General features: G+C 40.8%; 1 protein-coding gene across 3 annotated transcripts in view; it reads right to left on the bottom strand.

Annotated features, from left to right (window-relative positions):
• Nucleotides 1-5,333: 5,333 nt before the first annotated feature.
• The window catches only part of LOC140736822 (putative ferric-chelate reductase 1), a 43,163-nt gene continuing 24,714 nt past the window's right edge, over nucleotides 5,334-23,782 (bottom strand). For 2 of the 3 annotated variants that reach the window (XM_073062766.1, XM_073062767.1), the window contains exons 10-16: nucleotides 16,764-16,876; nucleotides 14,756-14,842; nucleotides 13,802-13,899; nucleotides 9,698-9,756; nucleotides 8,629-8,766; nucleotides 8,484-8,515; nucleotides 5,334-6,356 (exon numbers count right to left, since the gene is read on the bottom strand). In XM_073062766.1, coding sequence (XP_072918867.1) covers nucleotides 6,264-6,356; nucleotides 8,484-8,515; nucleotides 8,629-8,766; nucleotides 9,698-9,756; nucleotides 13,802-13,899; nucleotides 14,756-14,842; nucleotides 16,764-16,876 — 620 coding nt within the window. In that variant the 3' untranslated portion in view covers nucleotides 5,334-6,263. Of the gene's footprint in view, nucleotides 6,357-8,483; nucleotides 8,516-8,628; nucleotides 8,767-9,697; nucleotides 9,757-10,635; nucleotides 10,903-13,801; nucleotides 13,900-14,755; nucleotides 14,843-16,763; nucleotides 16,877-23,782 lie in introns of those variants that run through there. The other variant, XM_073062768.1, reaches the window with a different exon arrangement.

Here is a 23,782-nt window from a genome sequence, read left to right as displayed (position 1 = left end):
ATCTTGAGGGGTGGGGCAGTGATCATAATGTGATAGCATTCACCCTGCAACTTGAGGGGGAAAAGCCAGGTATATCAGTATTACACTGGAGTAAAGGGGATTATAGTGGCTTGAGAGAGCAGCTGGCCAAAATCTATTGGAAGGGAACACTAGCAGGGAATACAATACAACGGCAATGGCTAGAGTTTCTGGGAGCAACTTGGAAGGTACAGGATAGATAAATCCCAAAGTAGTATTGTAAAGTCAACCATGGTTGCATCATCCTGACAAGGGAAGTCAAAGTCAACAGAAAAGCAAAAGAGGGCATATTAAAGCAAAAATTAGTAGGAAGTTAGAGGATTGGGAAGTTTTTAAAAACCAGCAGAAGGCAACTAAAATAAAAAGCCTGAAGGAGGGAAAAGATGAAATCTGAAGGTGAGCGAGCCAATAATATCAAAAGATTACACCAAAATGTCCCCCCCCCCCCCCGCCCCCAGGTATAAAGAGTAAAGGAGAAATGAGAATAGATATCAGATTGCTGGTAAGTGACACTGGAGAGGTAATAATGGGGGACAGGGAAATGGCAAATGAACTAAGTATTTTACATCAGTCTACTCTGTAGAAGACAAGAGCAGTGTGCCAAAAGGTCAAAAGTGCCAGGGGGCAGAAGTGAGTGCAGTTGCTATTACTAGGGAGAAGGTGTTTGGGTAGCTGAAAGGTAGACAAGTGACCTGGACCAGATGAGCCACACCCTGAGGTTCTGAAAGAGGTAGCCGAAGAGATTGAAACATCATTACTAATGCTGCAGGAGCAGATAGCATTGAGGAAGCAGGGAAGCTTCAGAAGGTCTTCAACAGTTTAAGAGAATGGGCAAAGAAGTGCACAAGGAATAGTGTGAGGAAGTGTATGGTCATGTAGTTTGGTAGAAGGAATAAAAGCATAGAAATTTTCTAAATATTCAAAAATCCGAGGGGCAAAGGGACTTGGGAGTCCTCATGTAGGATTCCCTAAAGGATAACTACAGGTCGAGTCAATGGTAACAAAATGCAATCTTAGCATACATTAAATATAAAAAAGACATTATATTGTGGATTAATAAAGCACTGGTGAGTCCTCATTTGGAATAGTGAGAACAGTTTTGGGCTCCTCATCTAAGAAAGGTGTTGTATTGGAGAGGTTTCAAAGGAGGTTCATGAAAATGATTCCAAGATTGAAAGGCTTCTTATAACAAAGGAATCTAGGATCAAAGGGCGAAACCCCAGAATACAAGGATGTCACTTTAGAACCAGATAGTGTTATGATCCCAGCCCCCTCCTTTGTGAGAATCGCAAGAGTCCTAGTGAAGGGGGGGGGTCAATGACCCAAGAGAAGAGAAAGATACGTGCGGTGTCCCTCGTTTCACGGCAAGGCAAAAGCTGGCGACTGTGGTCATTGTCTCTTGGAGCCACCTTTGTGAATTGGTAACTGTACTACGTGTATACCCTCAGGGCAACGTGGGTGGAGAGTCGGAGAGAGATTGCATCATCCCAACCTGATTGACATCTGAGACCCCGTGAGTTCAGATAAAAGAGGGGTTGTAAAGACGGCCCCTCAGACACACCAGAAGACACGCTAGAAATCCTGTGACAGCGTTTAATAGCGACAGCCGGTGGGGGGAACTCATGTGCGTCCTTTCCTTGCCTGGGATTGGCGACCTCACCACGGAAGAACGGCTTTAGCTACAGGAGAGGCCACAAGTGAACGGCCACCCCCCAACGAGACTCCAACGGATCGAACTCATAAAGGTTGGAAAACCCACCGGGTAACTGTTCCATTCTATACCTATCTCTCTCTCTCTCCAACAAAGTGCACCACCACGATACCCAAAAGACGGCAGCTGGTGGAACTGCAGTGACCTCGAGAGACTTTTATATTTACATGGGACAAAATATTACCCCTAAACAACGATAGAGCTTGTTTCTTATTGATTATTACTATACCTGCGCTTTAGATTGAGTATTGACGACGTATGTTATCTGAATGTTTGTATTAACCTTACTTTTGTGCTCCTTTATAAATAAAAACTTCTAAAAGATAGTGCCATCAGACTTCAATGGACCTCTATATCTTTGCTGGTAAGTGATCCAGTTACGGGATACGTGACAATAGGAAGTGGTATTTTCTTAGCCAGAGCATGGTGAATGTGTGAATTCATTGTCACAGGTAGTTATGGATGCCAGGTCATTGGTATTTAAGGTGGAGGTTGATAGGTTCTTGATTCATGAGGACATGCAAGGTTACAGGGAGAAGGCAGGAGAATGGGGTTGAGAGGTAAATGGATCAGCCATGATGAAATGTGGAGAAGACTCGATGGGCCAAATGACTCAGTTCTGCTTGCATGTCTAATGGTCTTAACTCCATATACTTATCACTATTTCATATCCATGACTGACTTTAATCTATCAGATTTTAGAGCACATTTTGATTGTGTGCAGTTCTGTTTGCCATGTTACAGGAAGAATGGAGGCTTTGGAAAGGCCTGAATTAGAATATTAACTACAAGGAGAGGATGGACAACTGATATCCTTTGGACTGGAACTGAAGGGCAACCTGAGAAGTCTATAAAGTTACGAGAGGCATAGATATGGTAGACAGAGTCTTCTTTCCCCAAAATTGAGATGTCAAATTGTAGAAGGTATGGTTAAAAGATTGGGGGTGGGGGGAGAAGAGCAATGATTTACAAGGCAATTTAAAAAGTTACAGAGTGCACAGCTAGGACAGTGGTGGAAGCATTTGCAAAAACAACAGTTAAAAGGCATTTAGACAGGCCCATGAACAGATTGGGAATGGAAATTATAATATGTGCAAGTTTACAGCATATGCCCAGCTTTATACAATCATTCTTTGTGTAAAACTTACAAAAGGTTCAGAGAGCTATGTAATGTTAGAGATCTAGAAGATTATAAGGCTACTAGGAAGGAGCCTAAGAAGGAAATTAGGAGAGCCAGAAGGGGCCATGAGAAGGCCTTGGTGGGCAGAATTAAGGAAAACCTGAAGACATTCTACAAGTATGTGAAGAGCAAGAGGATAAGACGTGAAAGAATAGGACCTATCAAATGTGACAGTGGGAAAGTGTATGGAACGGGAGAAAATAGCAGAGGTACTTAATGAATACTTTACTTCAGTATTCACTATGGAAAAGGATCTTGGTGATTGTAGTGATGACTTGCAGCAGACTAAAAAGCTTGAGCATGTAGATATTAAGAAAGAGGATGTGCTGGAGCTTTTGGAATGCATCAAGTTGGATAAGTCACTGGGACCAGATGAAAGGTACCCCAGGCTCCTGTGGGAGGCGAGGGAGGAGACTGCTGAGCCTCTGGCAATGATCTTTGCATCACCAATGGGGATGGGAGAGGTTCCGGAGGATTGGAGAGTTGTGGATGTTGTTCCTTTATTCAAGAAAGGGAGTAGAGATAGACCAGGAAATTATAGACCAGTGAGTCTTACCTCAGTGGTTGGTAAGTTGATGGAAAAGATCCTGAGAGGCAGGATTTATGAACATTTAGAGAGGTATAATATGATTAGGAGTAGTCAGCATGGATTTGTAAAGGGAAGGTTGTGCCTTACGAGCCTGATTGATTGTTTTGAGGATGTGACTAAACAGATTGATGAAGTAGGAGCAGTAGATGTAGTGTATATGGATTTCAGCAAGGCATTTGATAAGGTACTCCATGCAAGGCTTATTGAGAAAGTAAGGAGGCAGGGGATCCAAGGGGACATTGCTTTGTGGATCCAGAACAGGCTTGCCCAGAGGCAAAGAGTGGTTGTAGACCGGTCATATTCTGCATGGAGGTTGGTCACCAGTGGAGTGCCTCAGGGATCTATTCTGGGACCCTTACTCTTCATGATTTTTATAAGTGACTTGGATGAGGAAGTGGAGGGATGGGTTAGTAAGTTTGCTGATGACACAAAGGTTGGAGGTGTTGTGGATAGTGTGGAGGGCTGTCAGAGGTTACAACGGGACATTGATAGGATGCAAAACTGGGCTGAGAAGTGGCAGATGGAGTTCAACCCAGGTAAGTGTGAAGTGGTTCACTTTGGTAGGTCAAATATGATGGCAGAATATAGTATTAATGGCAAGACTCTTGGCAGTGTGGAGGATCAGAGGGTTCTTGGGGTCCGAGTCCATAGGACGTTCAAAGTAGCTGCGCAGGTTGACTCTGTGGTTAAGGCGGCGTACGGTGTATTGACCTTCATAAATCGTGGGATTGAATTTAGGAGCCGAGAGGTAATGTTGCAGCTACATAGGACCCTGGTCAGACCCCACCTGGAGTACTGTGCTCAGTTCTGGTCACCTCACTACAGGAACGATGTGGAAGCCATAGAAAGGGTGCAGAGGATATTTACAAGGATGTTTCCTGGATTGGGGAGCATGCCTTATAAGAATAGGTTGAGTGAACCCAGCCTTTTCTCTTTGGAGCGAAGGAGGATGAGAGGTGACCTGATAGAGGTGTATAAGATGATGAGAAGCATTGATCCTGTGGATAGTCAGAGGCTTTTTCCCAGGGCTGAAATGGTTGCCATAGGAGGACACAGGTTTCAGGTGCTGGGGAGTAGGTACAGAGGAGATAACAGACAGTAGGTGCAGGAGTAGGCCATTCAGCCCTTCTAGCCAGCACCACCATTCACTGATGGCAAAATATAGTATTAATGGTAAGACTCTTGGCACTGCGGAGGATCAGAGGGTGCTTGGATCAGGAGATGTCAGGGACAAGTTTTTTTACTCAGAGAGCATGGAATGGGCTGCCGGCAACGGTGGTGGAGGCCGATATGATAGGGTCTTTTAAGAGACTTTTAGATAGGTACATGGCTATAGGTAAGCCTAGTAATTTCTAAGGTAGGAATGTGTTTGGCGCAACTTTGTGGGCCGAAGGGCCTGTATTGTGCTGTAGATTTTCTGTTTCTATGTTTAAAATGTCATTGTATTATATTTTACCCGATTTTATAAATTGAGGAAACAAACTGGTTTCTAAGCTAGTTTTCTTTTGAAAAAATAAAGACACTTGTTGGTCCATGAAGAGAAAAATAAATGTTGTTTAGGATATATACAATCTACTGTATCACTATTTTGTACACAAACTCAGTAAAACCCGAATTCCCCCATGGGAAAATTTATTCTAAACTCCCTCCACACTAATCTCCTGTTGTGTTGAAGCACACTCCCCTGGATTATTTCACTTGCAATTATAATCTCCATTCTTAAATATCTTCCTTTTAGTGCGCTCTGCCTCTTGTTACTAATCAATCTTTCACCAAATCATTTCTATTTAAAATGGAGACATCTGAACACGAGACATTGAAGGACATGTAGAATATTAAAAATGAAATAAAACATTGAGAATAATTTTTAATCAATAAAAATCTTAAATATCCATTATGTACATCTTACAAATAGCAAGATAATGATCAGATACAAGATTTAATTTCAGGCACAGTAGTCTACATCACAGGCTCTTTTGTCCAAAATATGCACAATCTAGTTAATTGCTTCTGAAAGTCCTGATTGTGTGGAGCTTCCATCATTAATATCAAAAGTAATGATGCAGATGAAATGTCACTCTGAAATTACATTGTAATCCATCGACCCTGAGCAACAACAGAGTGATACTGCTCAACTGCAGAGCTGAAGGGGCTTGTTCTATTGTTCAAAGTCAAGGCCAAGACACCCATATTTACAAATCATTGAATGGATTAGTCAAGGAAGCCATTAGGGAAAAGGTGAAGGAAAATTATCAATTAAACCACAGTAGATGCTTTGGATGTAAATCAGTACTCTGAATCACTTCACAATTGTTTTAACTTCAATGAACAACACCTTTTACCTAGGGCCAAGGCTTCATAACTACCAATTTAGATAGTCATACTATTTCAGTTTGCTTTAGAAGTTTACATCAGTTCCTCACATGACATCATCACCATTCTGATGAGTATATTAAAAATTAAAAAAAGCATACAATCATTACTTATAATTCTTTGTAAGACATTCATGGGTATGACAATTAAATCCCTTCTTGACCTTCAAAAAGGTGGGATTCATCAGCTCACTGTAGAATCTTGGCAGGCTAATAATCATCATCTTTCTGCAACCATAAACAATCCTTTGTAAACAAAAACCAGGAACAGACTTTTCAAATTGGCTCAAGTGTTTTGTTGGGGCATGACTCGTGTTGAAGTCTTCATGTGATACTTTGATACCAAGCCAGTGACTGAAAGATCTGTAACTGTCTCTATTGCAAAATGAAATGTTATGTTTGGCCAATTCCCACAAGGATCGCTACCAGAAATGTCAAGTTTCCACACAGGTACACTATAAATATGAGTAACAAGGGCTTCTTCACCTGTGGGGAAAAAAAACAAAACACTTAATCCTTCTGAAAACAAATAGTTAGCAATGTTGCTCAAGTTAGGAATTGGAAAGCATTCTCAGAAATTGTCCAATCTAAGTTTTCCAAGGTTTCCAATTGCTCTTCTGGCTTAGTTGCAGAATTGTAATACCATGCAGCCAAAAATGCCCACATTTAAAGCTCTATCAATTGATCACAAATTAGACAAGTATTATAACAACCAAGTGACATCAGCATTTTCACACTGGAAGGGAGCAGAACTGGAGAAAAGTTTCAAACACCTGACCATCATCCAACAGACCTCCAAAGAATGTGTGTTTGTGAACATGGCCAGAGTTTGGTTATGATCAGAATTTTCCCCAATTCTGATTAAGGACTGAGAAGAAGAGAATTCTTTTAGAATGCATTATCATGAATTGGTTATAGGTTATAGGTACAGGCCCCACACAGGAGGAAAGTTCAAGTCACCTTCCACTTCAAGTGCAGCAAGTTAATGCTTTCAGATGCTGATCCAACTTCCCACGAAGTGTTACAGATGGATTTCTCCCATGACTACACTGACAGTGAAAATATTTTTAAAAACAAAAATTCTTCAGATTTCCTTACAACCTCCTGTAATCTAACTATAACAATCCCAGCTAAATCTCTTCTAAAAGGGTGGGTTAGTAAGGTTGCTGATAGCACAAAGGTTGGGTGTGTTGTGGATAGTCTGGAGCAGTGCCAGAGGTTACAGTGGGACATTTATATTATGCAGAACTGGGTTGAGAAGTGGCAGATGGACTTCAACTCAGATAAGTGTGAGGTGCTTCACTTTGGTAGGTCAAATTTGAGGACAGAATTAGTATTAATGATAAGACTCTTGGCAGTGTGGAGGATCAGAGAGATCTTGTGGTTGGAGTCCAAAGGGCACTCAAAGCTGCTGCGCAGGTTGACTCTGTGGTTAAGAAGGCCTTGATGATGAAGGTGCATTGGCCTTCATCAACCATGGGAATGAGTTCAAGAGCCGAGAGGTAATGTTACAGCTATACAAGACCTTGGTCAGAACCCACTTGGAGTACTGTGTTCAGTCCTGGTCACCTCACTACAGGAAGAATGTGGATACTATAGAGAGTGCAGACAACGTTGCCTGGAGTGGAGGGTGTACCTTATGAGAATACGTAGAGTGTACTTGGCCTTTTATTCTTGGAGTGATGGAGGATGAGAGATGGAGGATGACATGATAGGGGCATACAAGATGAGAGGCATTGATCATGTTGATAGAGTCTTTTTTCCAGGGCTGGCATAGTTTTTTTAAGGTGCTTAGAAGTAGGTACAAGGCGATGTCAGGGGCATGTTTTTACACACAGACTGTGGTGGGTGCTTGGAATGCACTGCCAGTGACAGTAGTGGAGGTGGATACAATAGGGCTTTTCAGAGACTCTAAGATAGGTATATGGAGTTTAGAAAAATAGAGGGCTATGCGGGAGGGCAATTCTAGGCAGTTTCTAGAGTAGGCTAGATGGCTGGCACAACATTGTGGGCCGAAGGGGCTGTAACATGCTGTAGATCTTTACTTTTCTCCCCCACCCTAGAGTGGTGCACAGAATTGGACAGAATAATCCAAAGATGGCTACACTAATGGTTTTAGAATAAGATTTGTTGTTTCCATACATTGTATGAACCCCAAGATCCCAAAATTTAAAAAAAATTTAATAATAACACCTTCACGTGAATTTTGTATACCTACAGATCTGAACTTTTGACATTGTGTCTAGTTCCTTCCTCTCATTCTTACTTTTCTTTTGAAAAATCATTCTTTTGATCATTCTTATCAAATAAGAGTGCACTCAAATACTTTAGAAATTCAACACTTTTTGCTATAATCCTCTGTTGTACAACGAAGGACTGCTTGGTAAATTGCAGTTCAAATTAAGAAAACTCTTCAATCTATAGCACTTTTGATATACTGCACACAGAATGCATCTTAAAACCTTCAATTGACTTTCAGCAAGTTTTAATTTGTTCATTATCTCCAAAACCAAGCATCTCTTCTGTGGATTGCTAACCTACAGATGCCAGTTTTGTATTTTAACTTCTTATGGAATACACCATTTACAGGCAAGTAGTTAAAAAAATAATTACCCCTTTCTTCGTGTCGCTGCAACTACAATTTGCTAAAAACGAGAGAAGAAAATCCAAAGTTAGTTTGCATCATTTCATCCCTCCTCCTACAATTATTAGATTTAACAACTGAGGGAAAAGAAACAAATTCTAAACTTTGCCTTACCTCCATTTCCAAAACAGCAGATCAGGATAAACAGAATGTGGACAAGCAAATCCCATCCAACAAAACCACCCAAGACCTTTACTGGCCACTTATTGGGTGCTGAATTTATTAGTAAAATACCTAGGAATAGTGCTGCCACTAGAAGAGAAAACAAAACACAAATAAAGTAGGTTATTGCATGGAAGTTGACTCAAAAACTGACAAGTCCCACCCCAACCACCCAAGATGTCAGTCTGATCAACAGCTCCACCTATTAACTCACCCCTTCCACATTAGCCACTTCTCTCCATAGAGCCTTGGCACCCTTCACCCGCCTCGTGCGCTGCCTCTTTATGCCTATGCTACACATTTCATACAGTGACACAGTCACTGTCCTACTGTGTTTTTATAAGCTGGGCTCCTGCCTAGAAGAGCTCCCTAGCCAGGAGTCACTGTCACCTGATGTCCTGCAGACAAGTGTCACTTTATGTGCATACAATCTATGTGTTCTGAACTAATTCTACGTATACAAGGCCACACCCAACAGTTGCTTGTACGTTCTATTTTATAAGACATATGTAATTTAGTTTTTTTTTATTCTGCATTGGATCAGAAATAACATTCATTTTGTTCTTATTTACACTCGTGTGAAGAATGACAAACAATCTTGAAACTTTTCAACAAGCTATTGCTGAAATTTTCACAAATCTGATTTGCATTTGGAATTTAAACATTGACAGAACAAGATTATTAGGAGAGCTCGCTCCATCCACTGATACAACACCAGCAGATATCTAGCCTACACTGCAATGCTAACTTTTCCTTCACTCTCAATATGCTGCTGAAATTCGTATAGCTGAGGAGAGTTTTATTTGCACTTGTGCCAAATCACTGACTTTAAAAATACATGTTGAATAATTGACTCCTGTTAATGAAGGCACAAATCCATTCATCACAACCACACTAAATGAAGAATGCATGTAAAACTCTGATAAAAATGAAGGGCTGAGTTTAAAGACACCATTTGGAGATACTCATTTCAATCTTTAAAATTTATGACTATTCATATTTTGCATGTTTAGTCACATACCTGCTAAAGGTCTGATCACCAAAGCCAATATTGAATGAAAATATTTGAAAATCCACCGCCTGGAAAAAAAAGCAACGAAACCTAGAGTAATCTTACTTTGATGATACTTTTATTTTACAGAGATTTACTAGAATGTTACCTGGGTCTCGGCACCTAAGTAACAGGGAAAGGTTGAACAAGTTAGGACTTTATTCTTTGGAGCATAGAAGGTTGAGGGGGGGACTTGATAGAGGTATTTAAAATTATGAGGGGGATAGATAGAGTTGACGTGGATAGGCTTTTTCCATTGAGGGTAGGGGAGATTCAAACAAGAGGACACGAGTTGAGAGTTAGGGGGCAAAAGTTTAGGGGTAACACGAGGGGGAATTTTTTTATTCAGAGAGTGGTAGCTGTGTGGAACGAGCTTCCAGTAGAAGTGGTAGAGGCAGGTTCGGTATTGTCATTTAAAGTAAAATTGGATAGGTATGTGGACAGGAAAGGAATGGAGGGTTATGGGCTGAGTGCGGGTCAGTGGGACTAGGTGAGAGTAAGCATTCGGCATGGACTAGAAGGGCCGAGATGGCCTGTTTCCGTGCTGTAATTGTTATATGGTTATATGATAAACACTCTTGGATGGGAAAGTTGAATAGACAGTTACACTTTTATTTCAGTGGACTGTGTAAATTTTGATATACCCACCTTCTTGTGTTCCACCGATTTACTACTGTCTTGCTAAAAATAGTTCCTCTTTACCTCTATTCTAAAGGGTCACCCCTCAATTTTAAGGCTGTGCTCTGTAGTTCTGGACACCCCAACCATAGGAAACCCGACCAGCTTCAGCATTTTAGAAACATAGAAAACTAGAAAACCTACAGCACAATACGGGCCCTTCAGCTCACAATGCTGCGCCGAACATGTACTTACTTTAGAAATTACCTAGGGTTACACACAGCCCTCTTTTGCCTTCCTTCATTCTTAAAGAGTGGAGTGATATTTGCAATTTTCCAGTCTTCCAGAACCATGCCAGAATCAAGTGATTCTCGAAAGATCATGACCAATGCATCTGTATGTATTGTCTGTATGTATGTATTGGGATATAGTCCATCTGGTCCAGGTGACTTACCCCCTCAAGACCTTTCAGTTTGCCTAGCACTTTTTCCTTTGCAATAGCATGGGCACTCTTGGTTCCTGACATACATGGACCTCTGGCACACTGCTAGTGTCTTCTACAGTGAAGATTGACACAAAATACATATTAAGTTCATCTGCCATTTCTTTGTCTCCCATTTATCCCTTGCCAGCATCATTTTCCAGTGATCCAATATCAACTCTCACCTTCCTTTTACTCTTTATACAACTAAAAAGCTTGTGGTGACCTGCTTTATTTTATTGGCTTGTTTGGCCTCATATTTCATCTTGTCCCTTAAGGTTTTTTTTTTAAAAGTTGCCTTTTGTTGGATTTTAAAAAAAATTCCCAATCATCCAACTTCCACTCACTTCTGCTACCTTATATGCCCTTTCCTTGGCTTTTATGCAGTCTTTAACTTCTCTTGTCAGACACAATTGCCTATCCCTGCCATTTGAGAACAACTTCTGTGGGATATATCTATGCTGTGCCTTGTGAACTATTCCCAGAAACTTCAGCCATCTCTGCTCTGCCATCATCCCCGCCAGTAATCCATCTGGGCAAGCTCCTCTCTCATGCCTCACCAACTCCCTTTATTCCACTGTGATACTGATACATCTGACATGCATTTATCCATCTCAAATTGCAGTACAGATTAAATCATGTAATGATCACTGTCTTCTAAGGGATCCTATACTTTAAGCTCCCTAATAAAATCTGATTACACAACACCCAATCTAAGATGGCCTTTCCCCAAGTAGGCTCATGCACAAGCTGCTCTAAAATGCCATCTCATAGGCATTCAACAAATGCCCCCTCTTGCGAACTGACAACCTGATTTCCCCAATCCCCTAATGTATTGAAGTCCCCATTAAAGTTGTAATATTACCCTTGTTACATGCCCTTTCCAGCTCCGTTTGCAATCTCATCCCCATATGGAGGCTTATATATGATTCCCATAATGTTTTTTCTTACCCTTGCAATTTCTTAACTCCACCCACAGATTTGACATTCTCTGACCCTACGTCACCTCTTTCTAAAGATGTAATTCCAGCTGTTACCAACAGAGCCACACCACCGCCTATGCCTTCCTGCTGCCCTTTCGATACAACCTTCTGTAATTATGACCTTCTTCCAGCCACGACTGAGAGACGCCCACAGCATCATACCAACCAATCTCTAATTGCACCACGAGTTCATCCACCTTATTCCAAACACTACATGCACTTAAATACAGCACCTTCAGTCCTACATTCTTTGCCTTTTGAATTTTGCCTCTGTGGTACAGTTTAATTCTTTGCTCTGTCTGCATTTGTACCCAGTCATTGGCTTGTCCCTCCTTACATTCGTATTACATCCAGCATCTACTTGTAAACCTGCTGACTCATCCTCAGCTCTATCATACTTGTTCCATTCCTCCTACCATATCAGTTTAAATTAATTTAATAACAGCTTCAGCAAACCTGCCTGCAAGGATATTGGTTCCCCTCGGATTCAAGTGCAACCTGTCCCTTTTGTAGAGGTTACACTTGCCCCAGAAGAGGTCCCAATGATCGAGAAATCTGAATCCCAGCTCCAATTCTTCTGCCACCTCATTCTATTCCTATCCTCACTGTTACGTGGCAGCAATCCCGAGATTACTACCCTTGAGGTCCTGCTTTCCAGTTTCGTTCCTGATTCAGTGTTCTGTTTTCAGGGCCTCCTCCCCTTTTCTACCCATGTCCTTGGTACCAAGGGTACCACAACTTCTGGCTACTCCCCCCTCCCTTTTCAGGATATTGTGGACGTATTTAGAAAACATCGTGGACCCTGGCACCTAGGAGGCAAACTACCATCCAGATTTCTTTTTCACATCTACAGAAGTCCATGGTATAAAAAAGGTTGGGAACCCCTGATTTGTGGCCAAGTTTCACAACACAGTTCAACAACATAGAATGCTAGTGCATGAACTTTAAAGTGCAGTGTGAAAGAAAAAAACAAATCAGGTAACAAGAGGCTCAATGAAAGTCATTTAAATTTCTAATGTCAGTGACGTGCTAGAAGTGCTAGGTTTGGACTTGCAAATCTTGAACTGTTGTTATGTCAGGTGGTTCCGAGGCAGATAAAGGCCTACCAGGCCAGGATCTTATACAGATTAGGCATCAAGGAGTTTCCAGTGCTCCTTTTTATGACTATCAATATTGACATCTTACAGACAACCAATTTGCATTTAAGTGCAGAGGCACCAGTCCAACACATGAACAACAGTTAAAGTTGGCAAGATTTAGAGCTGGGTTTACCATTTGTCATAGCTTATCCATTCAGGTCAGACCTAATGGATCTGCAAGTCCCTATTTGGAGAAATGACTGAAAGAATTATGTCCTCACTTTGTTTACAGTTAAGAGAAGATGGAGATGCCCTTTAATGCTTGTGCAACATTGGTTTGTTCTCAGCTTTGGTGGTGGAATAAGACTTCTTGGACCAACCTAATGCAAGGACCAGTTTCCCATGAAAATGAGATATCCCCTGTACAGTACAGGACTGTTTGTGATCAAGAGCACCAGCAGAATTGTTGAGTTTCCTGATGGGAATAGAAAACTCTGGTGACTCCTGACAGGCTTAGAAAAAGCAGGGGCTCGGGTGTTTCCCTGCCTGGACAAGCTCAAAGCATCGGACAGGAATCAAAACTTGAAAACTAACTACATTTATGCTCCTAATTGGAGACCAAATACTGGAACTGCAGCTAAAATATTGAGAGTCAACAAAATACTGCTCACAGCCTCCCGAAATTCATCAAGCTGACAAGATGCCAACTGACTGTGCAACATAGACGCCACCTTCCTGTTGGAAATGCAAACCCTCCTAGACAAACTGAACATTCTCAAGTGTTATCAGAATTAGACGGCCTGGTCTTTGTTTAATTATCCAACAGATGCTTAGAGAATGATCACTGCCAGAACAAAACCCAGGATTTAAACAGAAAATATCACCCAACATTAAAAGTTGCCATTTAACTGACCTCTTGTGATCTGGTGGAGGACGGAAGACGGCTACAAGAGGTTGAATCAGTGCTAGCCCCATAACTATACATCCCAACACAGGGTGAGATCCGGCACCCTACAAAAAGAAAAGGAAAATAAATTCACATGCATAGAAATGCAGTACTTCACAAATCTAGTGAAGAAAGGTGGTATTGGAGGAACATTGTTTCATTTGGTGGTCTATGTATACGGTTGAATAAAAATAAACTTGACTATTTAATCCAAGGTAAATCAAGTTGTTTGTTCTGAAATGGAAAACATTAAATATTCCATCCTCATTACTATCAAACCTAAATGGAAACAAGTTTTGCTTGAAATGTCAGTGACCAATCTGATGTATCATTCTCGATCCTCTCCTCTTTTGCTGTACAACTTATGTTATCTATTCCACTACTCAACCTCACACTCCAAGTACCTTGAACATCAGTTAAGCTGATGTACTATTTAGGTGCTTTTTTTGTTAAATTCTCTTCCTTTGTAGCATATTGTTATTGTACGCTTAATTTTGCACTGTATTAATGCTCCTCATTGGGATTTGAGATTTTTAATTTGTAAAATGTTTTGAAAAACTAATAAAAAAATGTTTTAAAAAAAGCTGATGTACTGAGGTTTTACAGCCATTTCCTCAGAAATGGAATCATGTTGCTTGGTGTGAAATTGTGTCATCTTGGAGAATCGACTGTCACAATACAGAGATGGTTAACTCAAACTACATAACTGATCATTACACCACAGGGTTGAAATTCCTTTAAGAACTGTCACAATAAATAAAACAAATTATGCCTGTTATACATGTTGCAAGATTTTGAGGAAATTACATTTCATAACTGAACTTTTGATTTTGGGGCTGAAACATTAAAAAGGAATGTTATATGCACAAGAAAGTTTCAAATTATTTAACCAATAAACACATCAAAAAAATCAAAACTTACATAACTCCAACCTTTTGCTTGGACGAATGCCAGCACAAAGCCAATTATTGTCAATACAACAGTCAGTGTCATCAGAGGCCAGTGCAACTAATTAAAGAAAAAAAACCTATATTACCTTTACATGCTAGATAACTTAATATAAATCTCACAAAAACTGCAAGTGTTCAGATTTGATAATTAAAATAAAAACGAAAGAACTCTTCTGACAGCATTTGCAGTGATAAACAGAGTGCCCTGTGCCTAGCTGGAAATCCTGAGATTTGTGGGCATATGAAATTTGGTAACAAGGTTCCAGAACCCCTCTAGGAGACCCTCCATAATTCAAAATAGGACTAGTTTTAAATTCTCCGATTTGATTTTTCTTGCTTTCCAGATCTTTTGGGATATTAAATACTGTTGTGTACCCACCTTATTTACTTTGATTTACCTGAACCTAAACAATATCATAGATTGTGGATATGTCAACAATAGTTTTGATTGTATCATCCAGCCCTTATAGTCTATACTTGACCTTTGAAAATGTGTAAGCCATGGTGCGTTCTATCTACCTATGTTTTTACTCTTATTGTGCTGTATACCTTTAGATTAGTTTTCTGCACATCATATCCAATAAGCTGTTCTAGCATTTTTGTATTTCATTTGACCAGTATCTACACTGAGGCTGTAAGGCTGCTGTGCTATTTGCCCCATTAATATGATGAAATGAGACCGACGCTGCAGGGATTTGGGCCTAGGGTCTCAGTTTGATTTGGAAAGCTGTGCTCACTTCTATTGTCTGCGCTGTTCGTGATTATTTTCCTCTCTGCGCATTGGGTGTTGGTCTTTATTGTTTTTTTTAAAAATTGATTCTTTCTGGTTTCTTGCTTTGTGGCTGCCTATAAACAGGCAAATATCAAGTTTGTACAATTCATGTATTCTTTGATAATAAATGTACTTTGAATCAATGATTCAAAGTCAAGAATAAAAAAAAGTTATCCCAAACTTCAAAAAGCCCGAAGCTATTGAGAAATATACCTGACATAATCATTATATATACCTGAAGTATAATCACTATGTACTAGCTATTTACTATACTATGTAATCACTTCTAGGTACTGAATATAGATAGATAGATAGATACTTTATTCATCCCCATGGGGAAATTCAACATTTTTTCCAATGTCCCATACACTTGTTGTAGCAAAACTAATTACATACAATACTTAACTCAGTAAAAATATGATATGCCTCTAAATCACTCTCAAAAAGCATTAATAATAGCTTTTAAAAAGTTCTTAAGTAGTTTACTTAAATACATTAAATACAATCAACCCATACATACAATACATAATTACTATGTATTATTTTACTAGACACATTTTGCTATGTATTGTTTTAACTAGATACTTTGTACTCTCTTAGCTGCATACTGTGGCAATTACAGAACACCTGTTTAGCTAGCAGCACTATTAGCTGAAATGTACCCCATGTATTACACTCAGCCTTTGTTTAGTAAGAGATAACGGTGGCGGACAGGATGTTTACGAGCAGGAAATGTAATGTGAGGGAAGTTGTCTGGAAAAATAACCTTGGCCAGGAATGGGGCCCCAATGCGAATTGGAGAGAAATAATGGTGACGCACCGAGAGCTAGGCAAGAGCGATTGATTAGTTAATGAATAGATGATATGCAATTAAAAATTGATTGGGTATGCTGATGAAACCGAAATGTAACTGAGATAAGAAATTACTAAAAAGAATGCTGTACACCGGAGCTCGGTGGGCTTTCGGTGACAAGTTCATTGATTGCCTCAGCCTTTGTTTGCAGATAAAGGTTTAAACTTCTCAAAGAATTGTCTGCGTCTCCTGGTCATTTCAAGTAACCATGACAAAGCACGTTCAAAAAAAAATCTGAAGTCAAAGTTATTAAAAAACAACGCTCTAGTTGTAAAGATGGTAGCAGTGAAGCACATGGAAAATAACGGAGTAAAATAACACTTATTCTGAAATCAGAAAATCTATACATTGTACCTGAAACCAAAGGTCCTTGCCAAAGATCTTTGTATCTCCTACCCTCTTAAAATACTGGGCAATCAGTATACCAATACTTCCAGTCGTCATCCAAGCTATTAACATCAGTGCACCTTTAAATAGAAATGAAAGGGGTTTATTTATTATATATCATTTTAATAGCACAACTTTGGATCGTTTATTTCTGGGTCAGTTTCTCCAATGAGAGAGAAGTCTGGTGTATTCCCTTGACCAAAAGTTATAGTACAGATTTATCACATGTACATGGAAATATACAGTCAAATGTACCATTTGCATTAAGTTCCAACATATCCAAGCACCTGCTGGGGGTAGCCAGCAAGGGTCGGCATTTGTTCGGCTCCAACATAAAATAAACAATATCATAGATTGTGGATATGTATCATCCAAGACACGTGCCAGTCACAATAGTGACTTGTAATCCTTTAGACCTTCTGACAGTTGATTGACAAGTCAGAACAAAATTGCTTTTAGTTTGAGTGTGAAATAGACCTGCAAAATAACCGTGTGAACAACTTGATAGAATCAAAGCACGGAAAGGTCCAATAAGTCCATGCAGACATTTTGTCACCCATTCACAATCCAATACTAAATCCATCACATCTCCCCACATTCCGCTTACTTCTGCGCTGCACGCTACGGAGAGCTTACCGACCCGTACATCTTCCAAGATTCAGAAAGAAATAGGAATGTCAATGTAGTCAATGAAGAATAAGCAAACTCCACATAGAGAGCGTTGATGGTCAGGACTGAATCTGGGTTGGAGGAGTTTGGAGGCATTTCTTCGGGCTGCTCTCATTTAGAGAAACAGCATCCATTGGGATCCAATCCCCATGCGGTTAAACATTAAGCAATGGATTCTTCATCTGGCGGGTCTATTTTATACTTCATTGGTCCACTTTAAAATACTGAGACCACTTTACAGTTTCAGATTTGTCAAAGCTTTAGGCCGTACAAGGAAAAATCTTAATGAATGAATACAAGCAGTAAAAAGTAATGGACTCTGCCCACTATATCACAGGTACGTTCCCCCCCCCCTCACCACAGTTGCAATTATCTACAGGAGGTACTGCGTCAAATCAACATCCACTGATTGTCACAGTACAGACTATGCTGTTTTTGCCCCCACCCCCAAAGCTACCATCAAGCAGGATCTACAGAAGCCTGAAGTCCCACAGCACCATGTTCAAGTACAGCTACTTCCCTGAAAACATTCAGCTCTTGGACCGACTTGCAAAACCGTAATCAGCACAGTTTAAAATATAATGGAATTTATTTTAATAGCGTTCTTTCCTGTAGAAAATGTTTGTGTTTCTCTTGAGACTACTGCAATGTGCCCATGGCGCTACTGCAAGTTTTTCATTGCATCTGTGCATACACGTACTTGCTTCTAATAATAAACTCCACTTTGACTTTGAAAAGACTTTAAGAATGTATATTTTGTCCACTGTAGGAGACCAGGAACTTGCTATAATGTTTTTGATATTTAAAGTGGTAGATTAAATTAGATTAGATATCTGTTAATGGATAAATTTTAAAAAATCAAATTAAATCCACCTTTCACTTAACAATCAATTCCCAAGGTCACGGATCCAACACACATAATGCCAGTGAACTGTGAATACAACGCTGTAAATTCTGGATAGTCTTCACCCAAACTACGGCACTTCTTTTCAAAAAAGCTCAGTTTTAAACTGACAAAAAGTAATAAAATACACCATTTAGCGCAAAACCCATTTAAAAATTATCAAGCAATTTTACAGCATTTATTACAAGATGCTTTGAAGCCATCTCTGGAAGCATAATCTGCATTACTCAGAATTTAACTCATTAAGCAAATGGTCAAAGACATGTTTACTCTATTCCCAAGCAATGGAAACTATGAACCAACTGATAACTGCAATAAATCTATTGATTAATGTTTTGCAATGGACCCTAAAGTTACTTAAATACTCATTAAAAGTTTTGCACTCTCTCGACTTTCCAACCGTTGCAATTGAACCTTACACTCTCTGACCACAATTAGGTTAACCTGTTTGATAATACAAACAGTTGTTCAGGAAATTAATTTAAGGAAATTCAATTAAAGTTGGTCATAAATAAATTGGATACGGACTTTGAAGTGACTAAAGAATACCTTTATTCATGAATAAGGCAGGAGTGGCTCACTGACAGTGTGAGCGCCAGGCCTTCCTCATCGCCAGATCTGTTAGAGATATTACTCAAAAACACCAGTTTCGGACTGAAGTAAAGAGAACTTTATTCACGATATCATGGGGAGTATAACCACTAACAGTGGGTTTTGAACTCCAAACTTGCAGAGAGCACAGCTCCTTTTATACACATACAAATCGATTGCAAAAGCAAGGTCTGCTCGATTCCCTTGTGAATTACAAAAGATAAGCTAGGTTCACATGCAGTTCCTTTGGGATAAGCTATACCCATAGCAACAGCCAAAGTTTAAAAATATTTTGTTAAAGACAGTTTGTCCCATCTCATTGAGGCTGGTTCTTATAAGGCAGGCATTTATTCTATGAATTGTCTCTGCTAAAAGCCAAGGCCATATCTATAGCAAACTAAGCTGCAATCTAGTTTCCATACTCAAAAAAGGCAATATTAACCCTCTGTTTATCAAAATATTTAACTCAATATTTTCCTCCACACTGTGAACCCCAAGTTTTTGTTAATATTGGTAAATATTTGGTTGATACAGTACTGTGCAAGTGTCTTGGGCACTCTAGCTATATACATGTACCCAAGACTTTTGCACAATACTGTACCTTAAGCCTTTCATTCCTGGAATCATTCTCATGAAACTTCCCCGGACCTTCTTCAATGCTAGGACATCTTTTCTTAGACAAGGAGCCTAAAAACTGTTCACAATACTCCAAGTGCAGTCTGACCAATACACATCACTGTACTATATTCTACCTGACACTATATTCTACCTGATTCTCCTTATCTATCCCAGACCTTCTGCAGATTCACTTCTTCCTCAAAACTACCTGTGCCTCCACCCATCTTCCACAACCTTGGCCACAAAGCCATCAATTTTGTCATGCAAATGCGCCCAACACCTGCCCCTGCAGAATGCCACTAGTCAGTGGCAGCCAACCAGAAAAGGCCCTCTTTATTCCTACTGTCTCCTGCCAGTAAGCCAATGCTAGATTCTAGCATGGATAGTTCTCATAACACATCGGACTCTTATCTTGTTTAGCAGCCTCATGAGTGACACCTTGTCAAAGACTTTCTGGAAATCCAATTAAACATATACTGACTCTCCATCTATCATGTTTATTATTTTGTGTCGTAGAACAGTACAGCACAGAAACAGGCCCTTCAGCTCATCCCATCAGTGCTGAATCCTTATTTAACCTAGTCCCATTGACCTCCATTCCTCCGACCCTCCCATTCATGTACCTATTCAAACTTCTTAAATGTTAAAAATTGAACCGACATCCAGCAATTGCATTGCAGTTCATTCCACATTCTCACCACCCTCTGAGTGAAGTTCCCCTCAAAACATTACACCTATTGCTCTTAACCAATGCCCTAGTCATAGTCTCACCCAAATTCAGTGGAAAAAGCCCGTTTTCATTTACCCTATCCATACCCCTGAATTTCCTAAAGGAATTCCAACAGATTTGTCAGGTAAGATTTCCCCTTCAGAAAATCATGCTGATTTTGGACCATCTTATCAGGTGCCCCAAATACCCCCAAACCACATCCTTACTAATGGACTCCAGCATCTTCTCAACCACTGAAGTTAGGCTAACCGACTTAATTTCTTTTCTTCTGCCTCCTTCCCGTACTAACCAGTGGCGTGGCATGTGGAATTTTACGGTCCTCTAGAACTATCCCAGAATCTAGTGATCTCCTGGGATTTTCACGTCTCTGGAGCTGACAGAGAATGGTTTGAAAAACAACAAACATCCAGTGAGTGGCAGTTCTGTAGAAGAAAGTGCCTTGTTAATGAGAGAAGTCAAGGAGAATTATCAGACTGGTTCAAGTTGACAGGAAGGCAGCAGCAACTCAAACACCCACGCGTTACAACAGTAGTGTGCAGAAGAGCATTCTCAATAACAGCTTGTCAAATCTTGAAGTGGATTGGCTACAGCAGAAGACCATGAATATTCACTTGGTGCCCATTTTATTAGGTACATCAAGATATTCTTTAATGACCTCAGCTCAGCGATTAATACCATCATACCCTCAAGACTAAAATACAAGCTTCAAGACCTTGGCTGCAATAATTCCTTGAGAAACTGGATCCTCATTTTCAAGTCAATCAAGTCAAGTCAATTCACTTTTATTGTCATTTCAACCATAACTGCTGGTACAGTACATAGTAAAAATGAGACGTTTTTCAGGACCATGGTGTTACATGAACAATACAAAAACTAGACTGAACTATGTAAAAAAACAAAACAGAGAAAGCTACACTAGACTACAGACCTACACAGGACTACATAAAGTGCTCAGAAACAGTGCAGGTATTACAATAAATAATAAACAGGACAAAAGGGCAAGGTGTCAGTCCAGGCTTCGGGTATTGAGGAGTCTGATAGCTTGGGGGAATAAACTGGTACATAGTCTGGCCGTGACAGCCAGAATGCTTCGGAGCCTTTTCCCAGACGGCAGGAGGGAGAAGAGATTGTATGAGGGGTGCATGGGGTCCTTCATAATGCTGTTTCCTTTGTGAATGCAGTGTGTAGTGTAAATGTCCATGATGGCGGGAAGAAAGACCCCGATGATCTTCTCAGCTGACCTCACCATCTGCTGCAGAGTCTTGCGATCCGAGATGGTACAATTTCCGAACCAGGCAGACACCAGTCAGTTCGGATTGGCAATAACATCTCCTCCACAATCTCCATTAGCATTCAGGCATCACAAGGCAAAGTGCTTAAGCACCCCATTCTACATTGGCTTATTGATAATACCAGTGTTGCAGGCCAATTCAAAGGTGATGACAAATAGACATACAAAACATGGAGCAGAATTAGGCTATTTGATCTATAGAGTCTGTTCCATCATTTCATCATAGCTGATCCAACTTTCCTCTCTGCCCCAATCTCCTGCCTTTGCCCTGAATCTCTTCATGCCCTGACCAACCAAGAATCTATCAACCATTGCCTTAAATACACAGTTGCCTGTGGCAAAGAATTTCAGATTTACCACTCTCTGGCTGAGGAAATTCTTCATCTCCATTATAAAAGGATGCCTCTCTATTCTGAAGCCTTGTCCTCGTGTTAGACTCTCTCACCATAGGAAACATCCTCTCCACGTCCACTATCAAGGCCTTTCACCATTGATAGGTTTCAATGAAGTCACCCCTCATTCTTCTGAATTCTAGTTAATACAGGCCCAAAGCCATCAAACATTCTTCATATGACAAGCTATTCAATCCTGGAATCATTTTTGTGAACCTTTTTTGAATGCCCTCCAGTTTCAGTGCATCCTTTCCAAGATAAGGGACCCCAAACTGTTCACAATACTGTAAGCGAGGCCTCACCAGTGCTTTATAAAGTCTCAACACTACATTCTTGCTTTTATGTTCAAATCTTCTTGAAATGGATGCTAACATTGCATTTGCCCTCCTCATCACAGACTTAACATGCAAATTAAACTTTAAGGAATCCTGCACAAGGACTCACAAGTCCCTTTGTACCTTAGTTTTATTGTATTTTCTATTCAGAAAGTAGTCAAGCCTTTCATTTGTTTTACCATAGTGCATAATCATACACTTCCTGACACTATTCCATCTGCTACTTCTTTGCCCATTCTCCTAATCTGTTTAAGACCTTCTGTAGCCCTTCTGCTTCCTCATACAACATAAAAAGCAGTCCCAACAGACCGCTGTGGAACACTACTAGTCACCAGCAACCAACCAGAAAAGGCTCCCTTTATTCCCAACAACACACACAAAATGCTGGTGGAACACAGCAGGCCAGGCAGCATCTATAGGGAGAAGCACTGTCGACGTTTCGGGCCGAGACCCTTCGTCAGGACTAACCGAAAGGAAAGATAGTAAGAGATTTGAAAGTAGTGGGGGGAGGGGGAAAATGCAAAATGATAGAAGACCGGAGGGGGTGGGATGAAGCTAAGAGCTGGAAAGGTGATTGGCGAAAGTGATACAGAGCTGGAGAAGGGAAAGGATCATGGGACGGGAGGCCTCGGGAGAAAGAAGGGGGGGGGGGAACACCAGAGGGAGATGGAGAACAGGCAAACTAAATATGTCAGGGATGGGGTAAGAAGGGGAGGAGAGGCATTAATGGAAGTTAGAGAAGCCAATGTTCATGCCATCAGGTTGGAGGCTACCCAGCCGGTATATAAGGTGTTGTTCCTCCAGCCCGAGTTTGGATTCATTTTGACAGTAGAGGAGGCCATGGATAGACATATCAGAATGGGAATAGGACGTGGAATTATGTGTGGCCACTGGGAGATCCTGCTTTCTCTGGCAGACAGAGCGTAAGTGTTCAGCGAAACTGTCTCCCAGTCTGCGTCGGGTCTCACCAATATATAAAAGGCCACACCGGGAGCACCGGACGCAGTATACCACACCAGCTGACTCACAGGTGAAGTGTCGCCTAACCTGGAAGGACTGTCTGGGGCCCTGAATGGTGGTGGAAAGAAGTGTAAGGGCAGGTGTAGCACTTGTTCTGTTTACAAGGATAAGTGCCAGGAGGGAGATCGGTGGGAAGGGATGGGGGGGGGGGGGGGGAAACGAGTGGACAAGGGAGTCGCGTAGGGATCGATCCCTGTGAAAAGCAGAAGGGGGGGGGGGGGGGAGGGAAAAATATGCTTGGTAGTGGGATCCCGTTGGAGGTGGCGGAAGTTACGGAGAATTATACGTTTGACCTGGAGGCTGGTGGGGTGGTAGGTAAGGACATGGGGAACCCTATCCCGAGTGGGGTGGCGGGTGGATGGGGTGAGGGCAGATGTGCAGGAAATGGGAGAGATGCGTTTGAGAGCAGAGTTGATGGTGGACAAAGGGAAGCCCC

Source organism: Hemitrygon akajei, chromosome 12 (assembly GCF_048418815.1).
Source record: "Hemitrygon akajei chromosome 12, sHemAka1.3, whole genome shotgun sequence".
Lineage (NCBI taxonomy): Eukaryota > Metazoa > Chordata > Chondrichthyes > Myliobatiformes > Dasyatidae > Hemitrygon > Hemitrygon akajei.
Note: the sequence above shows the minus strand (reverse complement) of the source record. Positions and strands in the feature narration are given on the sequence as shown.